The 26,658-nt window shown below is 46.5% G+C and overlaps 1 protein-coding gene across 4 annotated transcripts; it reads right to left on the bottom strand.

The window, feature by feature from the left end:
- Nucleotides 1–4,275: 4,275 nt before the first annotated feature.
- TPRA1 (transmembrane protein adipocyte associated 1) lies at nt 4,276–26,643 on the bottom strand. Of its 4 annotated transcripts, none has more exons than XM_075005448.1 (11): nt 26,577–26,643; nt 20,476–20,684; nt 20,204–20,336; nt 17,607–17,693; nt 15,938–16,010; nt 14,321–14,400; nt 12,847–12,957; nt 11,851–11,911; nt 9,740–9,842; nt 8,843–8,923; nt 4,276–7,278 (listed from the first exon to the last, which is right to left on the bottom strand). In XM_075005448.1, the coding sequence occupies exons 2-11, from the start codon at nt 20,670–20,672 to the stop codon at nt 7,044–7,046; spliced, it is 1,161 nt and encodes a 386-aa protein (XP_074861549.1). In that variant the 5' UTR covers nt 20,673–20,684; nt 26,577–26,643; the 3' UTR covers nt 4,276–7,043. The 4 variants fall into 4 exon arrangements, with proteins under 4 accessions (XP_074861549.1, XP_074861548.1, XP_074861550.1 ...); XM_075005447.1 differs by lacking the exon at nt 26,577–26,643 and adding an exon at nt 26,367–26,426; XM_075005449.1 differs by lacking the exon at nt 26,577–26,643 and adding an exon at nt 26,044–26,171.
- Between the last annotated feature and the right edge of the window lie 15 nt (nt 26,644–26,658).

The raw sequence follows: 26,658 nt of genomic DNA, 5'->3' as shown, positions 1-26,658 counted from the left end.
GTATTAGGCTCCAAGATGCTGGGGTGATAACATAACTTGTAGTTTCCTGTTTAAATGGGAAAGTTACTTGTGAATTTAGCTTCTTGTATAAAATGGACTCTAAGGCAATTGTACTCTATTGACCGTGATAGGATAATTCTTCCAAACTTTTTTTTTGAAAAATAGAAACCATGATAAGCAAAAGAGAAACATTAAAATTCTTGGAATTCAAAGTTTAATGGTTATTCATGCTAGAAAAGTTCCTTTTCATATTTCATTCACATTCAAAGTCATTCAGAAGGAAATTGTTTATTTCAAAAGTTTCTTGCTGATACTAGCAAGGCTCTGTTGGGGAAAAGAATAGTTCAGTCTGATGATGGCATTTTTGTTATGATGAGTCCTGTTCTTTACCAAATATACACAAGAGAATGGAGAGGAAAGAACTTGTGTCTCACTGATGCCTGCCTAATTCACATACCATAAGCAGGATATGGTACACAGGTCATTTGCAAACTGGTGCACTTCATCCTCTGTGCCCTACTGGCATCCCTCATCTGGGATGACATCTGGCTGGTCTACTCAAGTTTCTGCTAATTGATTTCCCTTCATGCTTTAGTGGATCTGGTTCAAATCTTAGCCTGTCCTGGTTTGTTATGGAGTTCAGTTAATGTCAGAATTGATTAGACCAATGTATTTTAAGGCTAGAAGGCACTTTAAGGCACTTCTGGTTGTGCTAGAGCATCTCACTCAAAAAGCTGTCTAATCTTGAAGCCTCCCCATAATGGACAGTCCACCAACTCCCTAAGCAAAATTGTTCCAATGATTAATTACCCTCCCTGCTAAAAATTGACACCTAATTTCTAGTCTGAATTTATCTAATTCAGCTTCCAGCAATTGGATCTGGGTAGGCCTTTCTCTGCGAGACTGATGAGCCCTCTACTATCAGAAATCTTTTTCCCACCTAGGTCAGTATTTATCGACAGTGGTCAAATCAAAGTCACCTTGTAAATCTTCACTTTGATAAAAAAATAATCAATTTAGTTTCTTTAGGCAAAAGCCAAACAGAAGAGAAAACAGAATAGCACATGGGGAGAGGGGGAGCGAACAGCAGAATACTCTTATCTTTGCTCCCAGGGATTGCTTTGGATGCAGCTGTTTTTGATGGTGACAGCCTAAGACAGCCACACCATTGCCTAGATTGGACAGGAAATACCTGCAAAGTCCAGCAGCAAAGATGTTACCTCTTGCATTTAAGTTCACTAGGGTAACTCTGCAGGCTTTAAGATACCAAAGGATACTCAGAATGGCCATGAAACTTATCCCGCTAAAATGTCCAGAAAGGGGGTGGTCAGCTATCACACACCTATCCTAATAAATTATTTTGCTAGTCTTTGAAATGTTACTTGACTGCTTTTTGTTTTGACTATCAATATGATCATTCTATCCAGTTCCCCCTATTCCAGGCACAGGCATTTCTTTCCCTTTCAAGGAATTCCTAGTCCATCACTATACAAGAAGTATCCTTGGAGGGCATTCCACTCATTTGATTTTATCTTCCACTCAGTGCATGAAGTTTCTTTGACTGCAGATCGTACTTGTTTTTAAATCAATTTCAGATAATGCTTTGCTGGTCAAGGTAACATTTCCTGACCTATCACCTACTTCAGTTCAAAGCTTTTCTGAATTATTGCTTTTTATTAGGTGTAGGACAGTGACACCCAGAGGTCCCACGGAGGGGCAAAGCACATGCCTCTTGTACTTGACACTGTACAGCTCCATAGGAGAGGCTCCCTGCCTAACGGGGCTCAAAAAAAAAAAAAATCTAAACAGAAAGGGCAGATAAATGACGTGGAAAATGTAGTACAATGGGAACCCCTCTAATCCAGAATCCTTTTGTCCAGCAGTATCTGTAATATAGCATGATTTTGGGTAGCCAGATGACCACTTTCAATGGGTTTGGCCAAGGTTCCCATAGTCCCATAAAGTTTGTTTTCAGCCACGAGTCCTGGCTCTCAGTGTTATATGCTGCTATTTAGCTGTAATTTACCCCTAAACATCTTCTAAGAGACCAGTATGCAGTGGAAGTGTTAGTAATGTGCTACAGCTAGACAATACTGACCTCCTGTGGTCCACCAAATTCTTTCATCGGGCACTGTCAGGGCCAGAGGGTGCTGGACTACAGAGGTACAGTCTGTAGCAGATTGATCAGAGTGGTGACTGGCAGACATGTTGTTTTCCAAGGTGCCCTTTCCTAGACCAATTTTTAAAGCACCTCACACAACCTACTGTTTAACTTCCCTCATTTTCAGAAGTCAGTTAATCACTTATAGATATGACAAACACACGTAATATAGTACTTGCCTCTTTACTCGTTACACATTTACGACAGAGGTTTTCATGTGAAACTTAACATGATAGTTTAATAAATATGAAAACTGCAGACTTGGTCCAACAGCAGTGCTCTGGCCAAACACCAGGGTCCCTCAGCATAGATCCAGCTAAAGAAATCCAGGCCCATGAGTTTGTTAGTTTGAGGCAGGGCCCATTTTTGTCCTGAGCGTGTACTGTACCTACTACAATGGGGTCATGGACCACGACTGAGACACCTGGATTATTCAGTAACACAAAAACATAGACACTATTTGCCTTATAAAGGTTTCTGTACAGAAAGGAAGCAAAACATTTAACATAGCCTTCCCACAAACAGCCATCTGGGGCTCCCCTGTGAGATCCCCAAGAATTTAGGGGGAATCCTTGCCAGCTCCCAAAGGAAACATCTGGGCAGAACTTGGTGAAGAAATGTTTACAAGATTTCTAAGACCCTCCCCTCAGCCACAGAAGGATCTGATCCAGTCCCATGGTAGAGACACAGAGGCCCCCTTAGCTCTAACACCAGTTACTTCTTAATGCCTGGCCACTACTGGGTTTTTTCTGCGGTGCTACCCAGGCTGCTTGACCCTGTCACACAGCAACCATCTTCTCTGTGCTTGAAAACTCAGATGCAGTTGGCTGTAAAAGATAAAAGATGCCTGGCACTTACCCCACACATCCCTGCAATCGTTTATCCCACACCCCAGCCTACCATCCTTCACCATAAATTGCCATCCCTGCAGACCCCTTCCCTGAGGCACAATCTTCCATTCTGAACCCCAGCTCCCATCCCCTTCCTAAACAGGTGTTTTACATCTGTGGCCCCATGGAGCATCAAACTCACAACCCCTAGTTTACAAAGCTAGTGCTCTAACACTGACCAACGGATCTCCTCACCCTAAGCCACAGCCTTCCCAAGCCTCTGCTCCCATCATGCCTCTCTCCAAGCTACCACTGGTTACCCCAAATATCACTGAAGCCCTTGAGTCCCTTACCGAGTTGGCACCTGCCACCAGACATTGCCCACAAACACAGGAGGGGAGCATTCAACAAGCTGCAAGTTCACTCCCTCATGCATCCACTTTTGTTGCCTGTCTAGTATCCACTGCCAGATGCTAGATTTGACAGAGAAGAGTGGGCCAATGAACTACCCCCTGGTGATGGTTGCTAGGCAACATAGACTTAACAGCCTCTCTCTCTGCATGGCAGAGAACAGCTGACACAACAGAAGCAGCAGAACCAGCAACACAGAAGCAGCAACTGCAGCAATAACTCACATTCCCTCCAGAGAGGAGCCACCAAGTGCCAACGAGCCCATCAAGACAGTCAGGACCTAACAAAGGTAAGCATAGGGCAACATCCAAGCCCAACAGAGGTGGAGAGAACAAAGAGCACAAAAGGCATGAGATCAGCTACAGAAATATGATGGAGGGTTATATTTAAGAGTATTTATTAAATGGATCTTAAAATTAACATCTCCCTAACAGGGCTGAGAATGTTGAGCATACGATCAAGCTACTTTGTCATAAGATGTGGTCGCAGAAGCATTCTGCAAAAGCTAGAGTCGGGACACAGATAAGGGAAGCTGTCAGATTCAAGAGAGGAAGAGATGATGAGCAAAATAGGTCAAGTCTTAATTTACTTAAATTACTTGGAGTTAGGGACCACTGTCACTGCAGCCCCATATTGTTAGATGGTTATTGCTAGGATAAACGATTATGCACAAAAAAAAAATCACAGCCTCCCTCTCTGAAAAGACGATGGTACATTACACTATAGCAGATAAATTTTTAAAAAGATTTTGAAGAACATTTATATAGCCTAGGTGATGAGACATAAAGTATTACTATTATGCCAAATTTCATTTTTTTTATTTTACAAACAAAAATGTACACATCACTGTTTTTTATCTCCCCAGTCCCCGCCCCCCCCCGAGACACACACACACACACTACTGCTCTTGGACCATACCATGTGCTGGCCTCAGAGGCATTACAGACATAAAAAAGACAACAGAAGGAAGATCAGTCCTACACCTACTGAAGAAGCTCCTCAGTAAAAGACAATGTGGGACATTCAGAGACAATATTTAACTTGGGGAAACACTGAGTCTTGGAGAAGGAGAACTGATGGACACACTGAACATTTGTCTAGCTGATCCTTCAGTATTTGATAAGTTGTATTCATAGTCTGTGCTTCACATCACCAGGGGAACAAGAATGACATCACTTTTAGGCTCTTGAGGAGTTTCAGCATTTACTCATTGGGGTTGGATAGGTCTAGACAAACAACAAACACTCTTGAACCAGTCTGCAAAGCCCTGCCCACCCTAGGCCACTTTTTTCAAGAGTTCCTCCTCTCCTTCTCCCCCCGCCCCCCGCTACACTGGTTCAACTTCAGTAGTATCAGCCACAATGGAAGCACTAGGCCACCAGCATTTCGGGGGGGCGTGCCATCTAATGCTGCCCAAAGTTGCAATGTTTCAAGCAGCCTTCTCCTCCGATTCCCCCAACATTGTTAACATCAGTGGAGCTGAACGGATGTCCACAATGGCGGGAAAGTGCAACATTTCCCTCTTGTGGAAAAGGCTGACCTGGCCAAGTAGCTTGACAAAAAGGAAGAGCACAATTTCAGCTTCTGCCTGTTGGAGTCATTACACGTGGAGCACATTTAAAAGGCTCTGAAGAGCCACATGAAGAATTCAACCCAAATATTGGATGGAGCAATCAGAAAAGTTTCTGTTTTAAAAAAGTAGATAAAAAGTTTAAAAATAAACCAAAGTCTCTTTTCCTTCACATCACAGCACTGTGGGCAGATTAAGAGGGCAAAATCCAAAGGCCGCAGAACTTCCTGGCCATACAGAGGCTGCACTGCTCAGTAGCAAGAGGAATGACGTGGTGCTTGCATGGGTTCAAAGACCAGCACTAGCTTCCAGATCTCACTCCTTATGGTTCCTCTTCCCCACCCTGGGTGCTTCTGAAAGCTGGCTGTGCTGCATTTGCCCCCTACCTACCCACAATTCAAATCACCCTCTCATCACAGGGCAAGCACTTCCTAAAAAGTCTCAGCCTCCTCCACCCTTGGTTTGGCTGCCAGGCACAAGACATACTCATAGGAGAAAGACACACAAAATCTCAAAATGGTTAAAATGGTCTCACCCTGTTATCTCTAATGGAATGCTGCTACTTCTGATATTAGAGCCTCCAAATCCCAGAGCTCCTATGTTGGAGACACATGCTCCCACTCCCCTAAGTGCTACAGGAAGAAAATGTAGTTGCAATCACTGAATCCAAACCAACCACAGAGGCACCATAAGACCAGCTGCTGCTGCTGCCTTCAGTGGAACCACCACGTTTGGACCATGATGAGATCCAAAAATGCCATGTCAGATTGCAGGGATCCCGTTGTTTTTCATCATGAAGAGGTTAATAGCAGGTCCTGGAAAGTTTTAAAAGAACCATGTTCTAAATTCAAGGAAGTATTTTCATTTGAGATCAGTGTGACTTGTGCTAGGGTGCAAGCTGTAAGACTTGTGCTAGGGTGCAAGCTGTAAGACACCACAAGTCAGGAGAGGGAAGCAGCCATAGTAGTAGTAGCAGTTCGCTTGTCTGCCTGCATCCTATCTACCTCCCAGTCTACAACATTTTTCACCTTGATCCTGGCACTCCGGTGGTTTCCTACAGTTCACCCATTACTGATCATTGGCAAACAGTATTCATGTTGGATTTCTGCTCTGCTGAAACCATCTGAATTCCTCTGGAGCCTTCATCTTCAAAGCCAGCTTGCTCCTCGACAGCTCTCTTGGAGCTCTGAATTTAGCCAGGGTTGTAAAGCAGATCTGAAACACTCACATTTGGGCAATTTTATTCTTAAAATTCAACCCCAATTCAGTGTAAAACACATAACCACTTGTCACTGCAAGTTCACAGCTGGAGTCCAGTGCACAGCAGCCTGGTCTTCAGAGAGTCTCCCATAGCCACAGTCTCCCCAAAAGACAGCAATGCCGTCACTTTAAAAGTCTCTTGTTTTGAACCAGGATATAGCTGTTGTGCCAGACCATGCCCTTGTAATGGTCACAAGACACATCAGTAAGCCTTCTCCCTTATACACCCAAAACACTCCTAATAATTCTCATTTTACTGAAGCTCATGATTTCCATTGGTATCTGCTGAAATTGGGGTGTAGCCCCCTGCTCTCCCAGGTTTCCTCTCTCTAGACACTGTTCTTCCTACAATACAGTATGACTTGGAAAATGGAACCTATTAAAATAGCCTAAGAAGCGCCTTTGGCTACACGTGCTGAAGGCTTCTCACATGCGTGCCACGGAAAAGCCAATCGCAACTCAACTATTCCAAATCCCACTCCCCTCCCAGTTACACAAGTGTTTTCAGTCACTGAAAAGGAGCAGGTGCCAGCCAGGCCCATCATTTGGGTCACAGCTACATCTGTAATACTAAGGATCAGGAAGATTCAGCATTAAATATTTATGAACAAAGCTGGTCTGGGTTGTCCTCACATGAAGATACAAAAGGTCCGTCTGGGAGAGCTGGAGCTGTTTTGTTCCGTGGGGTTTTCTTAAAACCCCCAGGGAAGAGGGAAAAGCCACACCAAGTAACTAAGGTCCAGTCTGTGATGTGCATCCCAGCAGCTGCGTGACATGGGAAGGTGGCATCATCCTGGAGTGCTGCGTTGCTTTAGGCATTCATGGCTTTCCAGCGATCACTGTCAATGCTGTTGACACTGCCCACGTGATAGGGCATTGAGGCGATGTCATCCAGGTAGGCTGCGGTGTCAATCTGGGTGCTGGAGTAGAAGCTGGAATCCAGGCCCTCTTTTTTGGCCACAGTATAAGCATGGGGGAGGTGCACGTCTACGTCCTCTGGCTCATCCACTTGGCATTTGTAGGAGAACAGGATTTTTGGCTCAGATCTGGAGTCGGGGGAAAAAAAGTAAGACGCTGGTTAAGTGCTGCGGTAGCTGAAGAGAGGCCACAGCAGCTACAAGAAACCTGCCCTGTTCTAAAGCAGGGATGCGCAAAGTGGGGGGTGGGCTCCCTGGGGGAGGCATGAAATTTTATATGGGGGGGGGCAGCACGATAAGCTGCTGGATCTCAGCCTCATCCGTCTCATTAAAAATGTTGAAATATATTACTGTTTTTATGTCTGTGTATTCGAGTGTATATACCGAGTAATAAAGTTTTTACATTCTGCACACTTTTCTTACATGTGCTGAAAGGGTTTTTTTTAACATAAGAACATAACCCAAATTTCTGACTGTTTAGATTACATTGGACAGGTGGAGGGTGGCTGAGGCTAATTGCAGGGACGGAAAGTGGGGCCCCGATGTAAAAGGCTTGCTCACCCCCTACAGGACCCTTCGTTGCTGTTACAGATCCAGACTAACACGGCTACCCCTCTGATACTTGACCCCTACAGGACAGTCAGCCACCACACCCTACTCCACGGAGCTACCATCAGGGCGTTCCACAACCAAAACAGTAGGGGGCTCTGCAGCTCAGCAATGAGCTGCAATGGCAGAGCTACAACCGCACAGCCATGGCTGGAATGTGGCATGTCGAGAAATGTGCTCCCCTCACAGCACTTCTAACTCCTAAATGCCCAGGGTGAAATCCTGGTGCCATTGAAATCAATGTGAGTTTTGCTGCTGACTTCAATGAGGCCAGGCTGTCACCACACAGCTCTTCTAGGGGACTTCAGATGTGCTCAGACAGGAGGTATGTTTTTTATCTGAATAATCTGCAGTTTCCATCTACACTCAATTCCAAACAAAACTTAGCCCCCTCCAGACTGCATAAGAAGCCCCAGAGACAGTTGTAATTGTTCTGAGAGCACTTCAAGGTCTTAAATGGGGTTAAAAATCTGCTGCTTCCTCCCTCGCTGTCAAGACTCACACAAATATATCTGTATGTTTTGTTGTCTCCTGTTCCAGAGACACTCCTGCATTTCCTCAGTCTGGTCACATAGTGGCACCTCGAGCCCAAATATCAGTCTGTCAGAGTGTATTTGTGAGGGGTGGAGGGATGTTCAAGTAGTTAGCAGGCTCAGGTTTTGGATCTCCATCATGCTAGGTAATCTAATCCACAGACTGTTTCTCTAAACCCATTGAAAATCCAGGAGAAAAGATACCAATTTAATCCCACTGAGGGACTCAGGCTCCCCCTAATCAGTCAAGTATTAACTTCAGTGGACAACAATTTAGCTCTTACTAGTGCTTTGGAGATGTTAAACTCCTCTCAGGAATGTCAGAATTAAGCTGCTAAGTATTATCCCGATTACAGAGACAGGGAAAAGCAGTGACGGAGCGGGGAAGTAATTTATCAATGATCACACAGGGAACAAACAGCACAGCCAGGAACAGAGCCCAGTTCTCCTGAGTGTCTACCCACTGCTCCATCAAATGCTTTTATTTTACAAAAGGAGCATGTTTGGCACAAAGATCCACTGACATTGAAACCCCCTTTTTGGCTACTCACCCAAAGAAGCCTTTCAGGAATGCCACATAAATGAGAGGTGCAAAGAAGCTGAAGTAGAGGAACGTGGTGGCATCAACACAGCTTTGGAGGCAAGAACAAACATGCAGCCATTTAGCGTCTGCTGTGCAATGAACACAACGCAACCATCCACTCATGAGGGGATCCCATTACAAGCAAAGTATCAAAGACACACCGGTTGAGGGCGGATGAGTAGCAGGAAGAGCATTCTTGGAAATACGCACATTACCTTGCTGCAAATTAATGAGTTCTGCCACCAAAGCCTCACCATTCCCAGGCCCACATGGAGAGAACCAGCCAGCTGCAAATGTCTACAACACAGCCTCTCAGTGCAGTATACCCAATTCAAACTCTGGGAGAGCCCCTTAATAGCAGGGCATTGCATCCCAGAGCAGATCCTGCCAGTTCCAAAACACAGCTCAAGAGATTTCCCCACACCACTTCTGGAAAACTGTGTTCGTGTTTTCTATCAATATCTTCTGAACAGGGTCTCTCTCAATGTGAAAAACCCAGACAAGATGTAGCCAATGGGTCATCATCATTGGAAACCATGTTGCCCCACTCTGGCACAAGAGGCCTGTGTGGAAAGAACTAAGGGATAAATTTATAAGACTCATTTTCAGGAGCTTCCTACACTGCTGCTTTTTCCTGGTGCCTCCCACAGGGAGCTCTTAACAGAAGCATTGTTTCATCCATGCCAACACTTTTATTTCACTTTAAGGTCAGACAGGAAGTTCAGTACCCCGGGCCTATTCCTGGGAGAAGGGCGATGTGAGGCACTCATTAAGTAAGTTTTGCTCAGTCTGGCTCTCCTCCTTCTGCCAACCCTAACACCTATCTATAGCAACAGGGAGGATGCTGGGGCCCCCAGATACATACCACAATCCTTCTATGATATCCACACAAAGGAGGGTGCTGCCCAAGCCCTGCACCAGATTCAGCAGAGCGAGAATTCCAGCATAGACATAGAAGCTCTTTCTAGCTGTAAGATAGGCAAGGACACAAGGATGAAATCTAACCCCCTCAGCACTGACCAAATGCCTGATCATGCTAACTACACCCTGCTTCGTGGAAGTGACCAGCCATGTACAGAAGGGAAGGGTTATGGAATGTTTGGAATGCAGGAAGTCCATGTTTCTTCCCCATACCACACCCTGTTCCAGGAGCTCTGCAAGTGCCAGGAAATAAACAGTTCTCTCTTAATATGGTAGAATGGATAAAACTACAGGCTCACACATCATCAAGAAAAATCTGGAGTTCAAAGGGTGGTTTCAAGGCCATACATGCAAGCCTGTTACAGCTGAGCACGCTGACCCGACTGGTTGCCAGGCAAACAAATATGCAACACAGGTAGTAACTTGGCACACAGAGGCCTGTGACTGACCTGGTAGAGGTTCTGAGAGTCAGAAACGAAGGGATTAGCAAAGCTGCATGGAGGTCATGCAAGGGGCACCATGCATCAGGTGTGAAGGTTATTAGCAGAATGGAGAGAGAGGCCAAAACTAGAATAGAACAGCATATTGCAGGTCTGGAGTTAGGTAGATTTGTCAGAGCTGTGGTCTAGCAAACCTGCCCAGCACCCGCCAGCAGTATGGCCAGGATTTCCCCTCACTTTGGCCAGCATCACATGGACAATTTTTTTTTTTTTAAATAAAACCAATCAAATTATCTAATAGAAGTAGATAGCCTGAACCATCCTTCCCACAGTTTAGCTACTGCAGTCACTTCAGCATGCTCCACAGGTCTCATACTAACAAAAGTGGCAGAGTTGCCAAACCAGACAAGACTGATTGCCTGTTTAGGAGTTGCTAATCTGGAAAGCTTAGAGTTTTTGCCTCCCAAGCAGTCAGCCAGTCAGCAGCTGCATGCTGAGATGATGTAACTTTATATGCTACACAACAGGACACTTTGCTTTTCAGAAGCCAAGCCTTTCCTCATGGTACTCACTACACCTTACAAGAGCAGCAGAGCCGACAGAGTCCACCAGCCAGCTCCATGCACCCAGTGGGTCTGACAGATGCCACAGGCCCCAGGGCATGGTGAGCCTGGCTCTGTCCCCTGGGAGGGGCCAGGGCCAAGGGTATAAGGGGTAAAGCCAAGGGCAGTCAGCCCTCAGCACTGCTCCAGCCATGGTGCTGTCCCCTCCCCACACTCCCTCACAGCTGCATGCAGCCAGAGCAACGCTACCGCTGTACTTTAAAAGGGCCTGGGGCAACTGCCTCCTTGCCATCACCACCCAACGGCGGGCCTACACACCACACAAGGGGCACAGAACCCAGCTCCTAGAAACCAGGCTCCCATGATGCTTCAAAGGGGCAGCAGCTGCAGCCAGAATCTCCAGGACCCTTTGACACACCAGGCCCCTATGCAGTTACCCCTTACGCTCCCCCATCAGCAGGCCTCTACAAGAATCTTACTGGGACTCAAAACTCACATCACCTCCTCCCCACAACTCCAATAACGTAAAAGTCCCACTCTCTTCATTCAGTGCCTTGACAGGCACAGTGGAGACAGAAATATACTCTCTCACCCGCTGTCATCTCAGGAGGGAGAGACCCTAAAATGCAGGATATGATAGTTGAATGGATTTCACCACGCAAGAATTAGCTACTTGTGCATGCACTGCCCCAAGGTAACCATCATGTAGTCCCTGTTTACATTCTTTGTCCACCAGTATGAAAAGGTGCTGGCATCTGGAGAGCTAATGCTGAGCAGCCAGAGCAAAGCTACCATCCAGAAAACAGATACCCCACAGAGCAGGTTTACTGGCCGTGAAGAGCAAACTAACCCCTTCTCCATCCCCTGCAACATACCCAATGCCTCAATCAGTGGTTGAGAGGTGTGTGTATTTGCAGTACATTTGCTTACAGGTGAGGCCTAAGGAAACCTTGATTCCTTTCCATGCGAACAACCCCCATCCTGCACCCAATACATAACTCTGTCCCAGAAGTGTCTGACAGGGTCATAGGAAGCCTGGCATGCCCACTTACATGGCAGGGAAATCCGATCTTTCAGAGGAGTTTTTGGAAGAATCACCACCAAAGAATAGACCTGTTGAAGCAGAAGGAGAGAGCTTGGTCCTTGCCCTTGCCAATGGTCCTCCCCCTGGCTTTGTGTTAAACTGCAGAGTCTCAAGGGAGTGGTGGGTGTGCAAAGTGCCAGAACCCCAGTGACACCGTGTAAACATGAATTCACATGGAAGAGCGAAGAGATACAGGGAACCAAGCCACTACTATGGAAGCCAATGAGAGCCCTAGATGCTCAGGCGCTTCCTGGCTCAGGCCTTGAGGGCTCTTGACTGTGAAACACTGGGGAGAAGCATCAAGCAGAGCTAGAATTCTGCTACCAGAAATGGAGTCCCTCCCACACAGTCTTCATTTGCCTTCCTTCTTCCTAAGGGCAGCATCAATTCTCAGGAGTTCCCTGGTCCAACACTGCATCCAAGGCATTATAAGAGAATAAGCAGACCTGGGACCATCTACTGCTTGTAGCTTTGCATTTGACTAGAGTCAATTCTCACTAGGCCTTTTAGAAGAGATCAGGCAGCTAGGAAAGCAGAGATAGTACAGGTTGAAAGTCTCTAAACCAGAACTCTCTCATCTGGCAACATCCATAATCTGGCATGATTTTAGTCAGCCAGACAACCACTTATCGTAGGTGTGACCAAGTTTCCCATGGTCCCATAAAGTTTGTTCACAGCCCCCAGTCCTGGCTCTCAGTGCTCTGTGCTGTTATTTACCTCTAAGTTATCCCCAATGTCTTCTAAGTGCCCACTAAGCTGTGGAAGTGTTGGTAATGTGCTGGACAACATTGCCCTCCTGTCATCTGGCAAATTCTTTCATCTGGCACTGGTCAGGTCCAGAGGGTGCCACGGAGAGAGGTTCAACCTGTAGCTACACGCACCAGGGAAGAGATACCAGTTTGGCACCTCTCCAAACTATATTTTTATGTGTCTCAGGGATGGTCAGAACATGCTTTGTCCTTACCAGGAAGAAGAAACAGGAGCTGGCAAGCCAGAAGTGCCTTCCTCCATGACCATAAATGTTGAAGTCCTCTGCTGAGAGATGAGCATCAGGGTAAAGGATCTCCAGTGTCCCCTAACAGAAAGAAAGGCATTATCAGGACACAGCCTTTTGCAGACCCTTCCATATCATCCCCAGGAAACACTACTAACAGACACCCAAACAAAGGATATTTGCACTGACACATGCTCAGTGACAACTGCTTCACTGAGCCCTAGACCTTGCATTGCGCTCTCGCTCTCTCTCTCTCTCTCTCTCTCTCTCACACACACCAGCCTCATCTAGGAAGACAGTGGTTGAGATGTGGGTGAAAAGCTAGGGAGCCACAGCAGAATGGGGAAGAAAGTGGAAAGGGTCTGTTTAGTAGTACATAAGCATCCATCTGAAGGCATGTGCAAGCACATTAGTGCAAAGGGAGAAACCCCTCCCTTGGGGCTGGTGTGGGGAGCGAAGCAAGCAAGCCAGCCAGGGGACCAGACAGTGCTCAGGTCTGTAGGAGGATTGGATGGAGAAGACTGGACTGACCTGGAATGGCAAGTCCAATGTTCCTCCTCCAGAGCTGGATGTCAAAATAGTAAGCGTCAGTCTATAAAACCCTTGCATTTATGGACAGCAGGGAAAGAAGAGCCAGTGTCATATACCGGAGCCCTTCTGAAAGTAGGCTAGAGAGATCTGACTGCACAGACAATGAAGAGAAAAAGGGGGAATTCCTGAATCCAGATACAGCTCAGCCACTTGAAATTTAATGAGGCTCTTTCAGCATATCATGTGGTAACGATCAGCTCACTGCCTCTGTATGAGAGAGCCCAAGCACTGAACAATAACCACCTTGTTACTCCAGTACTGCTTCCAATAGATAGACTATTACAAAGGACTGGACACAGTCACTAGGGAAGAAGAAAACATGCCCAGACACAGACCACATTGTTCAGAGAGAGAGTCAGCTGCAGCTAATATGCCAAGTGGTAACGTGATGAGATGTGGCAGGAGACATGAGGCTGTGAGGGACCCTGGACAGCTCTGATTAAAAAGCATGTCATGTTCCTGCTTTGAGTTAGGATGGAAGTACGTATGGACGTTAGTATACTTTGAAAGCACTTCCCTAAATGTGAAAAGTTCCAGTTCCCACTCCTCAATCCTTTCAACCAACCAGCCCCCTTCTGCTGGTATCGAATCCCCTGACCCTTCACTGAACCAACCAGTCCCCTTGACCTGGGCTGGCTCCTACCTGCTGCCGTACAGGTGAAAAGCTCCCATGAGGTTACCAGTCTCACAGAATGCTGGATTACTCTTAGCCACACTTCTTTCCTCCCCAGACTCCAAAGTAACAGGCCCTGTTCTCCACACAACTGGCCTGCTCTTCGCAGACAAACACTGCTCAGCTCCAAACAGCAGGCTCTGCTTCACTAGCACTAACTTGCCAGCCCCACACGCTCACCTGGGTAACAGAGTAGGCCAGTGACAACACTGTGGTGATTGCCAGTACACGCTTGACGCTGGACTTGCTCTCAAGATGACCTGAAAGGAGAAAGAAGAGAACACACCCTAGTCACCTTCACCATATCAGCTGCCTCCAGAAGCTTCTGCCACACTGCAAAGCCCTTGTCCACCTCCACCTGCAGTTGGAGAACTACAGCTTATTTAACCCCAGGCAGCTGTGTTGCTGCCCAGACTGTTTAAACCTTTCACAGAATCCAGGATGCCATCTATATAAAGGAGACTCACTCTGCTCCCTTCACACCCATCCCCACCTCCAGAAAAGCAACTTCTAGGACAGTTACAAAACCCAGTGAGCAGCAACATTATCAACACACAACAGCTGGAAACATCTCTTTTCAGAAAACAAAGGACAGTCCACTCAGGGCTAATGTGATACTGGAGAACCTGCTCCAAGGCTGTCAGCCATCTGAGGTGGGAGATCCAGTGTTTAGATACTGCCACGATAAGCATGACAAACATCTGAGTACAGCAGACCCCCAACTTACACAATTTCAACTTACTTGCAATAACGCGAGTAGAAATAGTGAGTGGCAGGGAGCCAGGAACCAGGCAGCAGCCTGGCTCCTGGCTCCCCTCTGCTTGCAGGAGCTGGGCCACTGACCAACTCTGTTGCGCTGGTTAGCTTCCTGGCTCCCATGAACAGCAGGGAGCCCAGATCCAGGCACAGCAGTGCTGGTCAGTTTCCTGGCTCCTGCAACCACCTGGTTCATGGCTCCTGGGAGATGCAGGCAGCTGGGAGCCAGGCACAGCAGTGTCGGTTAGTTTCCTGGCTCCCCACCACTTATGGAAGCCAAGAAACTGACCAGAGATGCTGTCTCTGGCTCTGGGCTCCCCGCCACTCACAGGAACAGGGAACCAGGCACAGCCAGGATCAGGGGACCCAAAGGTGGCAGGGCCTCTTCCTCACCTAATCCCAACTTACATAAAATTTGACTTACGCATGGTTGCAACCTACATATAAGTTGGGGTCTACTGTACACGTGTGTGACTGACTACTGCTCTATGCTAAGAAGCATCTCCCAGAGTGTGAATGAAAGCACCTGCTGCAGGCTGCAGAGGCAGCTTCATCTTGCCCGTGCCACTAAAAGGGAAGAGGCAACAAAAGAAGGTAGACAGAAGGGCCCCAGAGGAATCTCCCTCTCAAATACAGCAGGGTTCAAGCAAATATAAAAATGACTTTAAAAAGACTGTGGAAAAAAATGTTGCAAGGCTGGAGGGGACATTTTCAAAAATCTGCTTGTGCACCAACATCCCTCCCTTCCCCCAATTTGCATGCACCATCACCCCCAATCGGCATTCATGTGCAGCTCTGGCAACTGCACAAGCCACACAGGAAACTGCATAGATGAGACCTCAAGCCATTTCCAGTAAGGAAAGTGTTTCTTATTTGTCCGCCATTATTATTCTAGTGAGGCACTGCTATGCAGGGCTAATATCCATCACCCCAACCCTGGGCTACTCCCCACAGGCAGAGGCCAAGCTGTGTACACCACCTCCATGGAAGGAAAGAGACACGTCCAGAGCACTGAAAAGCAGTAAGCCTTCTGGCACCTACCGAAGGCAAGGCCTAGGATCACCATGCTCAGCTCAATGGCCAGGAGGAAGAACCTTGTGATCTCCCAGAGGATCTGAGAAACAACAGAAAACAGGGTCAGGAGAACAAGGAGCCAAGGGGAAGTTTACACAGTGAAACTCCACTCCCTTGTCCTGGGGAAAGACACTTTTCAGAGGGACCTGATGGTTCCCATATACCTTCCTCACTCTTTGTAAAGGATGCAGGAAAGGGATCTGAACATTAACCAACATCACCCAAGTATACTCCTTACCCCAAGACCCAGCACTGCACACCCAGCCACCAAAGGAGCAACTGAGAATGAATGATATGCTACTTGAAGTTCTGAGAATGTGGCCCCAGCTCCGCACAGTTAAATCCCCTCCTCCAGGGAATCGAGTGTCCTCTCTGCTGCATTCACAATCACTACCTGCACAAATGGCATACAACTTCAGCCCCTTAGAAACTAGCATTATGGTGGCTATTCTGCAGCAAACCTATGTCTGGAAAAATTCTAGTGCACTCCTTTGACGCTGCCTATCTAAAGGATCTCAAAGCAAAATAAACTGTTAAAGTTTCCTAAGGGGCCAATACCTATTGTTTCCATTTCACAGACAGCCATAGTGACCTGAAATGACTTTTGCTAAAGTGAAGAGGCGGCATATCTGGGATTAGAACCTAGCAGTTTCAGGAGAGTATATCTCCTGGGAGAGTTGCTCATGAGCTTCGAAAACCAGTCATACGGCAGCAATTCCTATGAAAAAAAAAGATGCACCGCCTTCTATCTCACCCCGTCTTGCAAAGCCACGTAACAGCATCTCCCCTTCAGATGTCCTATCCAGCACTCCCTATGCCTTTTTATGACTTCCCAGCACCATGAACAGCAGAGAGTCAAACAGAGGCACAGACTGTTATTCTCATGAAATCTCATCCCTTATTTAATGTTCAGACCCTAATTCATGCAGCAGAGGTGCAGGGGAAAGGATACTGTGACCAACCCAGCCACTTGCGACAAGCGGCACATTGACAAGCAGTGACCTGTGACAGGGAATGTCAGGGAGAAAGGAAACCTAGAAACTACCAGGACACCCAGGAAACTTTGACTAGAAAAGGTTCTATTTTCTAGGTAGAACTTCTGGCCCCAACAATTCGAGAGCTAAAGAACACTTGATTTAGGGAACGGTCTCTTGTGGTAATCAAATTCTCTACAAGAAAGTTTACTTTACTGTGACATTTACTATTTGCCCTTTCAATAATCTGGAAACATTCAGTTCCCGGGATCACAATAGACTCAGTTTTGTTTGTTTTCAACAGCCAAGAAGTACCCCACATTCTGCACTCCACTGCAGCTAGGAACAAAGTCAGGGTGTTGCCAGTCATTAGGTAATTGTAGGAGGTCCTAGTTTGCATCAAGATGCCTAGCTGAGTCATCTCCTTGCGAGATGGAGATTTTGCTACTACTGATGTGTTATTTAGGACGTTAATTGTTCTATAAACCCAGACAATGGAATAATTTGTATATAGTTATCAAAATGAAACTCCGGAGTAACCCACATGCCATGAACGTTGCAGATAAAAACATTCTTCCAGTATGCATGTAAACAGGAAGCTGCTAATCACAAGGCCCCTAACTGCACAATGCAGAAGTGTCTAGTGTCAATACTTTACTCACCTTATCAGCAACTGTAGCAGCATCAGAGGCGCTGACCGTCATGGAGACAACAGCCCGGGCAATCCCAACTAAAGCCACTATGAACACCTAGGAAAAGACAGCGAAGGTGAGCTGGTGCCCATGTGCTGCACATTGCCCAGATGATAAACAGGATTCTGCTCTAGGAACCAGTTTCCACATTAGCTTGGAAGCCCAATAGTTGTTACTCAGGGACTTCTAAGTCAGAGATCCAAGACAAGAGTCCTGGGGCTGGTCTGCAACTCCCCAGGTTTACTTGGTGCGAGTATTAGACAGGCAGCAGGCTTAGACCCTTGGAATGAACGAACGCCTAATTTCCCTCAAGAGTCAGTGAAAGGAGCCTCAGCCAGTCCTGATATGCAATGGCTTTGGCCAGGGATTGGGGGTGATTCTCCAGGGGCCAAGAAGATAATTCTCTCAAGAATGCACAAGATGGAAAAATCAGCTGAGGCCAAGGGCTTTCGAGTTTCTGAAAACATAAGCTTTTCCAAAAAGCGTTGCCAGCATTGTGGGCTAAATTATCCTAATCGTCTAGGGATATCAAGTGGTTAAACCTATCCCAATCTGGGGAAAGGTCAAAGCTGATTAACCAACTCACCAGCTGTACTGCCCTTCCCACAGTGAAGGTGAACCAAGAAAGCCTGTTATCAAGCGTACCGCACAGGTATTTTGAACCGTACCATTTACCACAATCTTTGTAGCACCTTCCTAAGCAGTCCAGGTTTACATCCAAGTGGGTGCCTTGAAGCACACCGTGGCAGCGGAGCATGGGAAGAAATGTAACTCAGAGAGAGAGTGCAGAGTTGCTACTTGACAGAGTGTAAGGTTTTGGGAAAAGCTGCACTGACAAGAAAGCAGAATTTTTGAATGAACCAGTTTAGAAGGCATATTTTCCTCTATTTCATTGAAACTGTATCTTCTTGGCTACTGTTCTAAGGGGCAAAAGACTGGCCCATCCCCAAATCCCACACCTTACTTTTAGCAACAAAAAAACCTGCATCTGCTCACTAAGGGATCAGTAACCATACTGACATGACTCTTCAGGTGTGTTTTGAGAATAGTTCAAAGGAGAGACAGACTGTGTTTAGCCTGCCACCAGACTCAGGCTGCACCTTGTCCTGAAAGAGGAAAAGCTTTGTTCACTCTTCAGGAAGCAGACAGGGATACTTGTCTGAACAGACACTACCAATTTATGAATCCTGATTTCAAAGGAAACATTTTACATCCTCTTTTCTACTAACATACATTATATTATAAAATGGAGAAATGCTTTTCACTGTCTCTTCTGCTGGTTACTTTTTGCTCCTCCCAAAGCTAACAGCTTAGATATACAGTTTCATTTTTGTTTCTTTCCTTCAGTTTCTGGTCAGTTGCACTTTCCTGGCTCTCTGACATTGCTTCTTGCTATTATCTGGGCCTCTGTTTTTCACATATCCTGATTTTTGTCTCTTACTAGTAGTTCTTTGTTTGAGGAATGACACCTCTCCTCTTGTCTACGTATAAACAGGCAGTTCCCTTTACCTAGGTGAACTCTGCCCAGCAGGGCACCGTACTGCTGCCACATTACTCCCGCTGACAGACAACAGGCAATATGCATGCTGCTTTGAGGCAGCTATCCTCATCTGCACACACCTGTTCCAGCCAGGTACATATCTGCTCTTACACTATGCACCAAAGGCAGCTGAGAGAAACAGAAGCTATTTCAGAGACTTTCCTACCCTAATTAGAGGCTTTATGTTACTGTTTAAACTGTGGAAAGGAAAAGGATTTCCTATGTAGTTGAGAACTAGGATTGTTAATGTGTCCTTGTCCAAGCTCACAACACCAAGAATCCACAAGAATGCTCGCTAAACCAAAGCTGGGCTGTCCAGCTGGAACAAGCAGCCACTTTCCTGCTGCCTCAGAGAGGAATTCCCAGGCTGGAGGTCTCCAGGTTACAGGAGCTCTACTGAAATTCACCACATTAGGATTTTCTACAGAGGGTCTAATCCACAGTCTCCTTCTGGAAGCTTCACGCATTTTATTTTCCAGAGGGTTCACTTCCATTATCAAAATAAAGAAGTTAGTGCTGTTTTTAATGTGACATATTGTAAGAGAGGCAACGAGCAAATAAGATAGTAGATAGCAATGTACTGAAGCAAAAAAAAAAAAATGCGTTACAGTAAAAACTGGTCAGTTAATAGTAGAGAAAGACCCAAGGAAAAAATCCCAGATCTAAATATCCCCCAAGCCTCAGAGAAGTTGACCTCCGATCCAAACTCTGAGCTCTGTGCCCATTTCTAACAGTGCAGCTTAATTTAAAAAGAAAACCTATCTATTTACATAGATGCCTCAGGGCTTTTACCTCCAAGGGATTTTACTCAGGCTCATCCAACACTAGAACGGGAAGGGATCTCAGGAGGTCCTCAACTCCAGTTCCCTGCCCTCTTGGCAGGACCAAACATACCAGAACAGACTCAATCTAGACCGGGCTCTCCCTGAACCATAAATATTCTGGGAAGGTGGGTGAGGGTACACAATGAAACAATGACACCATTACAACACAAATCAACTCAGAGAGGGCAGGTGCTGGTACTTACTAGGATGTAGAAGGTAGTAAAGATGGGGCTGGAAGTGGCATGGATTTTGGCCCTGGCAGAGGGCAATTTCCAGAGCAGAAAGACAAAGAAAAGCACATTGGGAATCAGAAGCATAAGGTCCCAGTAGCGGACTCTGCAAAAAAAAAAAAAAAAAAAAAAAAAAATATTGAAAAGTGTATTTGCATGATCTCCCTGCACCCAGAGGCAGGCATCAGCCTCATTTTTCCCTGCTCCCAGGCCCCTGAGAGGCAAAGCCATCTCCTATTTCTCACCTGGACTTCCCAATGTCTTCATATAGCAAAAGCAGGCACTTGTGTGGCACTGTGATGTTGGTGTCATTGATTGCCAAGGCTGTTGTTGGGGGCAGAGTTGTCACATTATTTGAGGTCATAACCAGGGCAGTGGCAGCAGAGTGGGTGACATTGTCATATGTGGAGAACCTCAGCACAGACATCATGGACCGGGGCATCCTGCCTCCACTCTAGATGTGGGACAGAGAGTTAGTCACACATAACGTTGCTAAGACCAAGCATGATTACACATGAACAACCAAAATGAAGGCAAAAAGCAACCTTAAATCACTTGAACAGAAAGATCAGCAAAGAACATCCCTGACATCAGATCCAAAGTAATTACATCTTTCTCTCTTACTTATGCAAATTCCATCAGAAAGGGCTTCTACAGCCCCTTTCCATCCAAGGATCTCCAGGCACTGGTGACAGTCATCAGCAAACTAACCACTCACCAGTTCTGGAGATACAGGTTACTACCACTGCCCTAAATTATCAATGTAAAAACTGAAGCACAGAGTTATTTGGTAAGTAACAGAGAGAAAGCAGTGCTAGTCTATATACTAAGAAAACAAAAGAAACAGTCCAGTAGCACTTTAAAGACTAACAAAATCATTTATTAGGTGATCTGCCCCTCTAGTAGTAATAGTAGTACTTTCTAGTAGTAGAAAGTAGTAGCCTCTCTACTTTCTGACTTGCTCACCTTGATCATTTTTTTTTCTGATTTGTCAACGTTGATTACTACTTTTGGTTCTCTGTGCCTTAAATATTGAGTCTGTTTTGGTATGAAGAAGTGGGTCTGTCCCACGAAAGCTCATCACCTAATAAATTATTTTGTCATTCTTTAAAGTGATACTGGACTGCTTTTTTGTTTTCAGAGTTATTTGGTGACATGTCCCATGTTGCACTGGGGGGCAGCCAAGCGTGCAACCTTACAGTCCAGGGTCACAGTTAATTCTTCTGTCCACTGCACCACCCACCCTCTCCCTAGTATTCTGAAGGAAAATAAGATAGATTTCAGCAGGGGAGTAGGCAGTTACTATATGACCTGGCCTCACTGAATGCATACTCATACTCTCCCTGCCTATATGCCTGACCTCTTGTCCCATTTCTCTGGTAGCAGGAGCTGCTCCCACTGGGTTATTAATTGTCATTGATGTATTTACTGTGCCAATTCTGCACTCATGTCCATAAAATCCCAAGTCATAGCCACTGGTTACAGTGGGGTTGCCCTGGTGGAAAATAGGGTAGAAGAGGGTCCTATGCTTTGTTCTAAGGACCTGATCATACCAGAGGCCTAACTAGGTTTAAGCACTTGCTACTAACAAACAAACATGCGAATCATAAACAGGTCAATCCACCACCAGTGAAATGCAGCCTGGCAGGCAGCGTCATGCTATGATTCCTGGTACATGTATCATGGGATTAAAGCAGATTGGGAGGTCGAAGACCTGAATCATGTCAATAGCTCTGAAGCTGTGATGCATGACCATGGGCCAATCCGTTCCCTACACAGCAGTTTCCCCAGCTATGTTCTTTACATTCCCCAGACAAGGTGCAATACATGACAAAGTCCTATTTACTCTAGAACCCAGGACTCCCCAGCAGAGCCTTCAGAGAGCACAGCAAGATGAAGAAAGCTGCCTACTGTCACCACAACATCACATGTCCCTGGTTATGTCTACACTGTAAAAAAAAAACAACAAAAAAAAAAAACCAGTGGCAGAGACCATTTCAATGTAGCCAGTCCATTGGGCTCACACTGTCAGGCTGAAAACAGCAGAGTAGACATGGTGGTTTAGGCTGCAGCCTAGGCTCTGAGATTTTTCAAAGGAGAAAGACCTCAAAGTCCGGATACCAGGCCAAATCAGAAATATCTACACTATTTTTATCCCTGAAACACAAATCAGTTGACCCAGACTCAGACTCACTGTCTCAAGGTTGCCGTGTTTTGTCTTTGTTTCAGGGTAGAGGAACAGATAGCCAGCTTGCTGTAGCTTATCCAGGCTTAATCTCAAAAAAATTCCCCTCAATTTGGCTTCAAGCCAGAGCCAACACTGTGAAAGAGGAGTGAGTTGAGGAAGACAGAGGTTTTCTGCCACAAATGGGAGGAGGAGAAGCACTTCTCTGTGTCATGTGCTGAACCTTTGGCACTCAGGTTTTGCCCTTCCATAGGCTGACTGAAACTCCCCTACACACAACTGTTCTTTCTTCTGGAAAGCTGGGATTCTTTCCAGGGCTTACAAGGGAAGGTAAATTGCAGTGGTCTGCTAATACACCCACATTTCATCCATGCATTCTAACAGGTACTTGTTGGGGTGGGGGTTTCTTTAATAACTGTGCTATGTTACTCTGGGTACATAACATTAAACAAACACGCTCTCGGGAAGATTAGCTGTGTGCTGAAATGGCAATTTCTGTGCCAGAAAACCTAGTTCTGGCAGAGGTTCCAATGAGTGACCTTCACATTTGCAAACATCTTCTCCTCCCCCAGGAAGTGTACTACACTCTCTCTACTTCCCACAATTCCTAATCAGTCCAGACACCTCACAGAAGCAGGCACTGCATCTAATTGCTCTGTCCTTCTAGCCTGGCTCAAGAAAGAGTAGGAATCAGAGAGGAAAGGGTGGGGACTGTAATGCTTATCAGCATAGTACAAATTTTGCTTAACTTTTTTTTAAAATGGGGTGGGGAGGTGAGAAAGGAGAAATAGCATCATGAGTTCAGGGAGGGGAGAGAATCACAAAAACAATTGTGAGCCACAACCACCATGTGGCGTCCATTCTGGGACACAGCATCTGACCTGCATTCCCCAAGCAAAAAGAAGGTGGGTAGACATCAGTCCTTCTGGAAGTTAAATAGGAAAAACACAAACATCTTTGTTGAAGAGGGTATCCAAGAGATACTAGATCCTCTTCTTAAGTCATCATTATCATGCAAATGCAAGATAAGCAGAGATGTGCTGGCCAGACCTAAGAGCTCCAGTCACAAAACCCTGAAGGACAAGTGGATATAGACCTGCCCCTCTGGATATAAAAGCAAAGTAATGAAACATCTAGCAGTGAGGAACAGGTCAAAATTTTTAAATGCAGATGCCTCATGCTAAGAACAACTTCTTCTACATTTAGGTACCTAAACAAGTAGCCTAACTTTCTGAGGCACCTTTCCCAGAAAAGTTTAAAAATTAAGCCTTAAATTAGAGGCACATTTAGAGGCACATTTGAAAAGCTTGGCCTAAAATTTGCTCCCATGTTAAGAGGCTATGCCTGAAATCCAGTAGGAGATCATCATCAAACCCTGTTTACAATTATAACAATAACTTTATTTGGCTACATCGAGGGTCAGCAACCTTTCCAAGGCAGAGTGCTGAAATTTGACCTTTTGAACCCTATGAATGGTCTGAGTGCTGGTGAAACTTAAAAGTCACTAACAGTCCTACTTACAACAGCTTCAGGAATAAATACATTAAGATGCAGAGCTTTACTGTTTAGGTGGTAGTTGGTAGCATTAGCTGGTCTTTTGTTAATCCACGGGTAGCATGGCTTTGAGCATGCTCCCGGCTGTCTGGAGGAGGAGGGAACAGGGCTCAGCTCCTGCCCTGCGTGCCAATGAAAATCTGCTTGAGTGCTAATCTTGGCATGCATGCCAAGGGTTGCTCTCCTCTGGGCTACTCCAAAGATGTTTAAGTAGGGGTTCAATGATCATTCTAAATAATTCTCCCAAACTTCTGCCACTTCACACCAGAAAGCTGCCCTCCTGCTTCATCTGGGCTTTTGAATAATAACATTTGCACATTCTTAGACAGATCCTTAACATGTGGGCTCACATAAAGGCTCCCAGAGTGATGGCTAGAATTCAGACCCTATGCAGTTAGATGTTGGTGCTTCCACAGCCTTCTGTCTGTCCAGGAGACTTGCTTAATTTCCACTTAGAAACTCTCACTTCTCAGGGAAGAGGATTGCAGTCAATTTCTATGTTTCTCTAAAACACAGAAAGCTCCTAGTCAGCAGCACTCATACAGGAAATAGATCTTGTGTTGCTAGAAATTACTGATTCTGAAGCCCAGAGTACAGACAAAAATAATCCACATCTCTCCAAAAGAGAATTTCTTTTCTTCAAAACTCCTGAGACCAGCAGCCACCCCCTTCCCCCAACATACACACAACCCCAGAATAAATAGACTGAACTGGTATTTCCCATTAAAGCCTGGTCTACACACAAAGAATCTGTTTGCTGGATACCAAGAAGAAAGTTACATTAAAATCTTAATGTAACCAGAGCACGTTACAGTTTTAGCATATGTTACCTGATCAGGATTAGTTCTAGGTTGCCCACTAGCAAGTTATAATTATCAAATACACTCCAATTTACTTTACTATAACTAAATGGTTTAGAGCAATTTCTTTAAACCAGTAACTATCCCAGTGTTTGTTTAAAGCTGCATTATATAAATTTAGTTTGCATTAGTAAATATGCAGGCAAAAACTAAACCAATGTAACCTTTAAACAGATGCAAGTGTGTCCACATGAGGATATACAACAACTATTTTTGTTTTTAAGCTGCTTTTAAAAACTGATCCATCTTCTCAGGGGTGAGAGTAATTGCCTGGACCTACCAGTATACCAGGGTCATTGGCAAGGTCTAGGAGGGGGCCAGCTCTTGGTACCCAGAAGGGGCACAGCTGGGGCCAAAGTTCTGAAGCCAGCCCTTCACAGTGGCTGTTGCTGTGATGACTGGGAGCCCCAGAACTACAGCAGAAATTTGAAGTGCATATTTTCCCAGTGGCTGCTGCAGCTGGTACAGTAGCAGTGGGCAGGAGCCCTGGGCCCTTTAAGTCACTGGACCCCGGGGGCAGCTACCAATTTTGTGCATCCTTCCCCATCAGCAGCTGTGTCCATAGGATCAACGGCAGCTATTTAACATCAGTCATATAGAGGGTCATCCTTAGGGTTACCATATTTGACCTTCCAAATGTACTATATACACCATAACACACTAGTACAAGATGAGTGGGCAGATACTGATAACACATACACTCCCTCTCAGGCATGTCCTCTTTTTCTATATGGTAACCCTAGTGGTCCTGGCATTCAGCTCTTACCCATACACCGTACTGGCCTGCTTTCATCTGTGCACCTTCTCAGTGTGCCCAGCCCCTAAGATGCTCATCACTCTCATATTGGCAGGGACCTCCCCAGAGGAAGGCCTGAGAGGAAAGATATGAATCAGAGACACGCAATGCTGAAATGGACTTTGACAAGTCAGTAAGTCCAACCTGCTACACTGAGACACGACCAAGACAACCTAGACCATCCCTCCCTAACAGGTGCTGGCCCAACCTGTTCCCAAGACACCTCCAATGCCCGGCGTCCACAACCCCCCGGGAAGCCTATTGCAAGGAGTAACTAGGGACAGCCAGAAAGTTTTGTTTTTTTTCCCCTTGGTCTCTAACCCAAATCTCTCTGCCCGCGGACCAAGCCCCTCCCTCCTTGCCTCACTTCCAGCGGACGCAGAACCACGTGCCACAGCCCGAAGGGGCCCGCACGTACCTGATCGCAGCCCCAGCCTGACCCCCAGGCTCGGCCATCAGGCCTCTGCCGGAGAGCAGCTGGGGAAGCCCGGGGCGTCTCGGGCTACTCCCAAGCCGGAACCGAAACGACCCGCTGAGCGGCGATTCGCACCTGCCCTATTCCCGCAGCCGTGTCCGCACGGGCCCCGCGCCGGGGCTCGCCCCCCACGGCCGCCCAGCCTCGTTCGGTTCTGCCCCGAGCAGGGTCCCCGCTCCCCCCGGGAACCTCCCGCTCCCCCCGGGCCGGGCCACCCCTTCTCCCACTCGGGCTCGGAGGCCCGGCCGCGCGCCCTCCCCCGTTACCTGCTCAGCCGCGAGAGCCCAGCCCGGCCATCCCCCAGCCTCAGCTACAGCCCCACAGCTTCCCCGCTCGCGGGGAGCGTCGCTAAAGCGCCACACCACAGGGGAGGCTCAACACGAGCCCGGTTAGATAACCCTCCCCTTCCCGCTGGGGCTGCCCTCCTGAATCCCTTCTGCGGCACGACGGGCTCCTGTAAGCCGGAAAAGGCTCACCTGCCCGCGAGGGACGAGACTGGCCTCTTCGGCCGGGCCTAGTAGTGGAATTTGCAGAGGATCTCTGAACCGGAGCACTTCG

This window comes from Carettochelys insculpta, chromosome 11 (assembly GCF_033958435.1).
Source record: "Carettochelys insculpta isolate YL-2023 chromosome 11, ASM3395843v1, whole genome shotgun sequence".
In the NCBI taxonomy this organism is placed as follows: Eukaryota; Metazoa; Chordata; order Testudines; family Carettochelyidae; genus Carettochelys; species Carettochelys insculpta.
The sequence above is the reverse complement of the archived record's forward strand: the minus strand, read 5'-3'. Positions and strand labels throughout refer to the sequence as shown.

Excerpts from the sequence above, each read along its gene's own strand:
- TPRA1 (XM_075005446.1), bottom strand. The coding sequence starts at position 25,622 with ATGAAAGCAGGCCAGTACGGTGTATGG. Across the intron at positions 20,337-20,475 it reads GAAGACATTGGGAAGTCCAG|AGTCCGCTACTGGGACCTTA; the intron begins GTGAGAAATAGG and ends TTTTTTTTGCAG. Across the intron at positions 12,958-14,320 it reads TGGCCTACTCTGTTACCCAG|GGGACACTGGAGATCCTTTA; the intron begins GTGAGCGTGTGG and ends TCTTTCTGTTAG.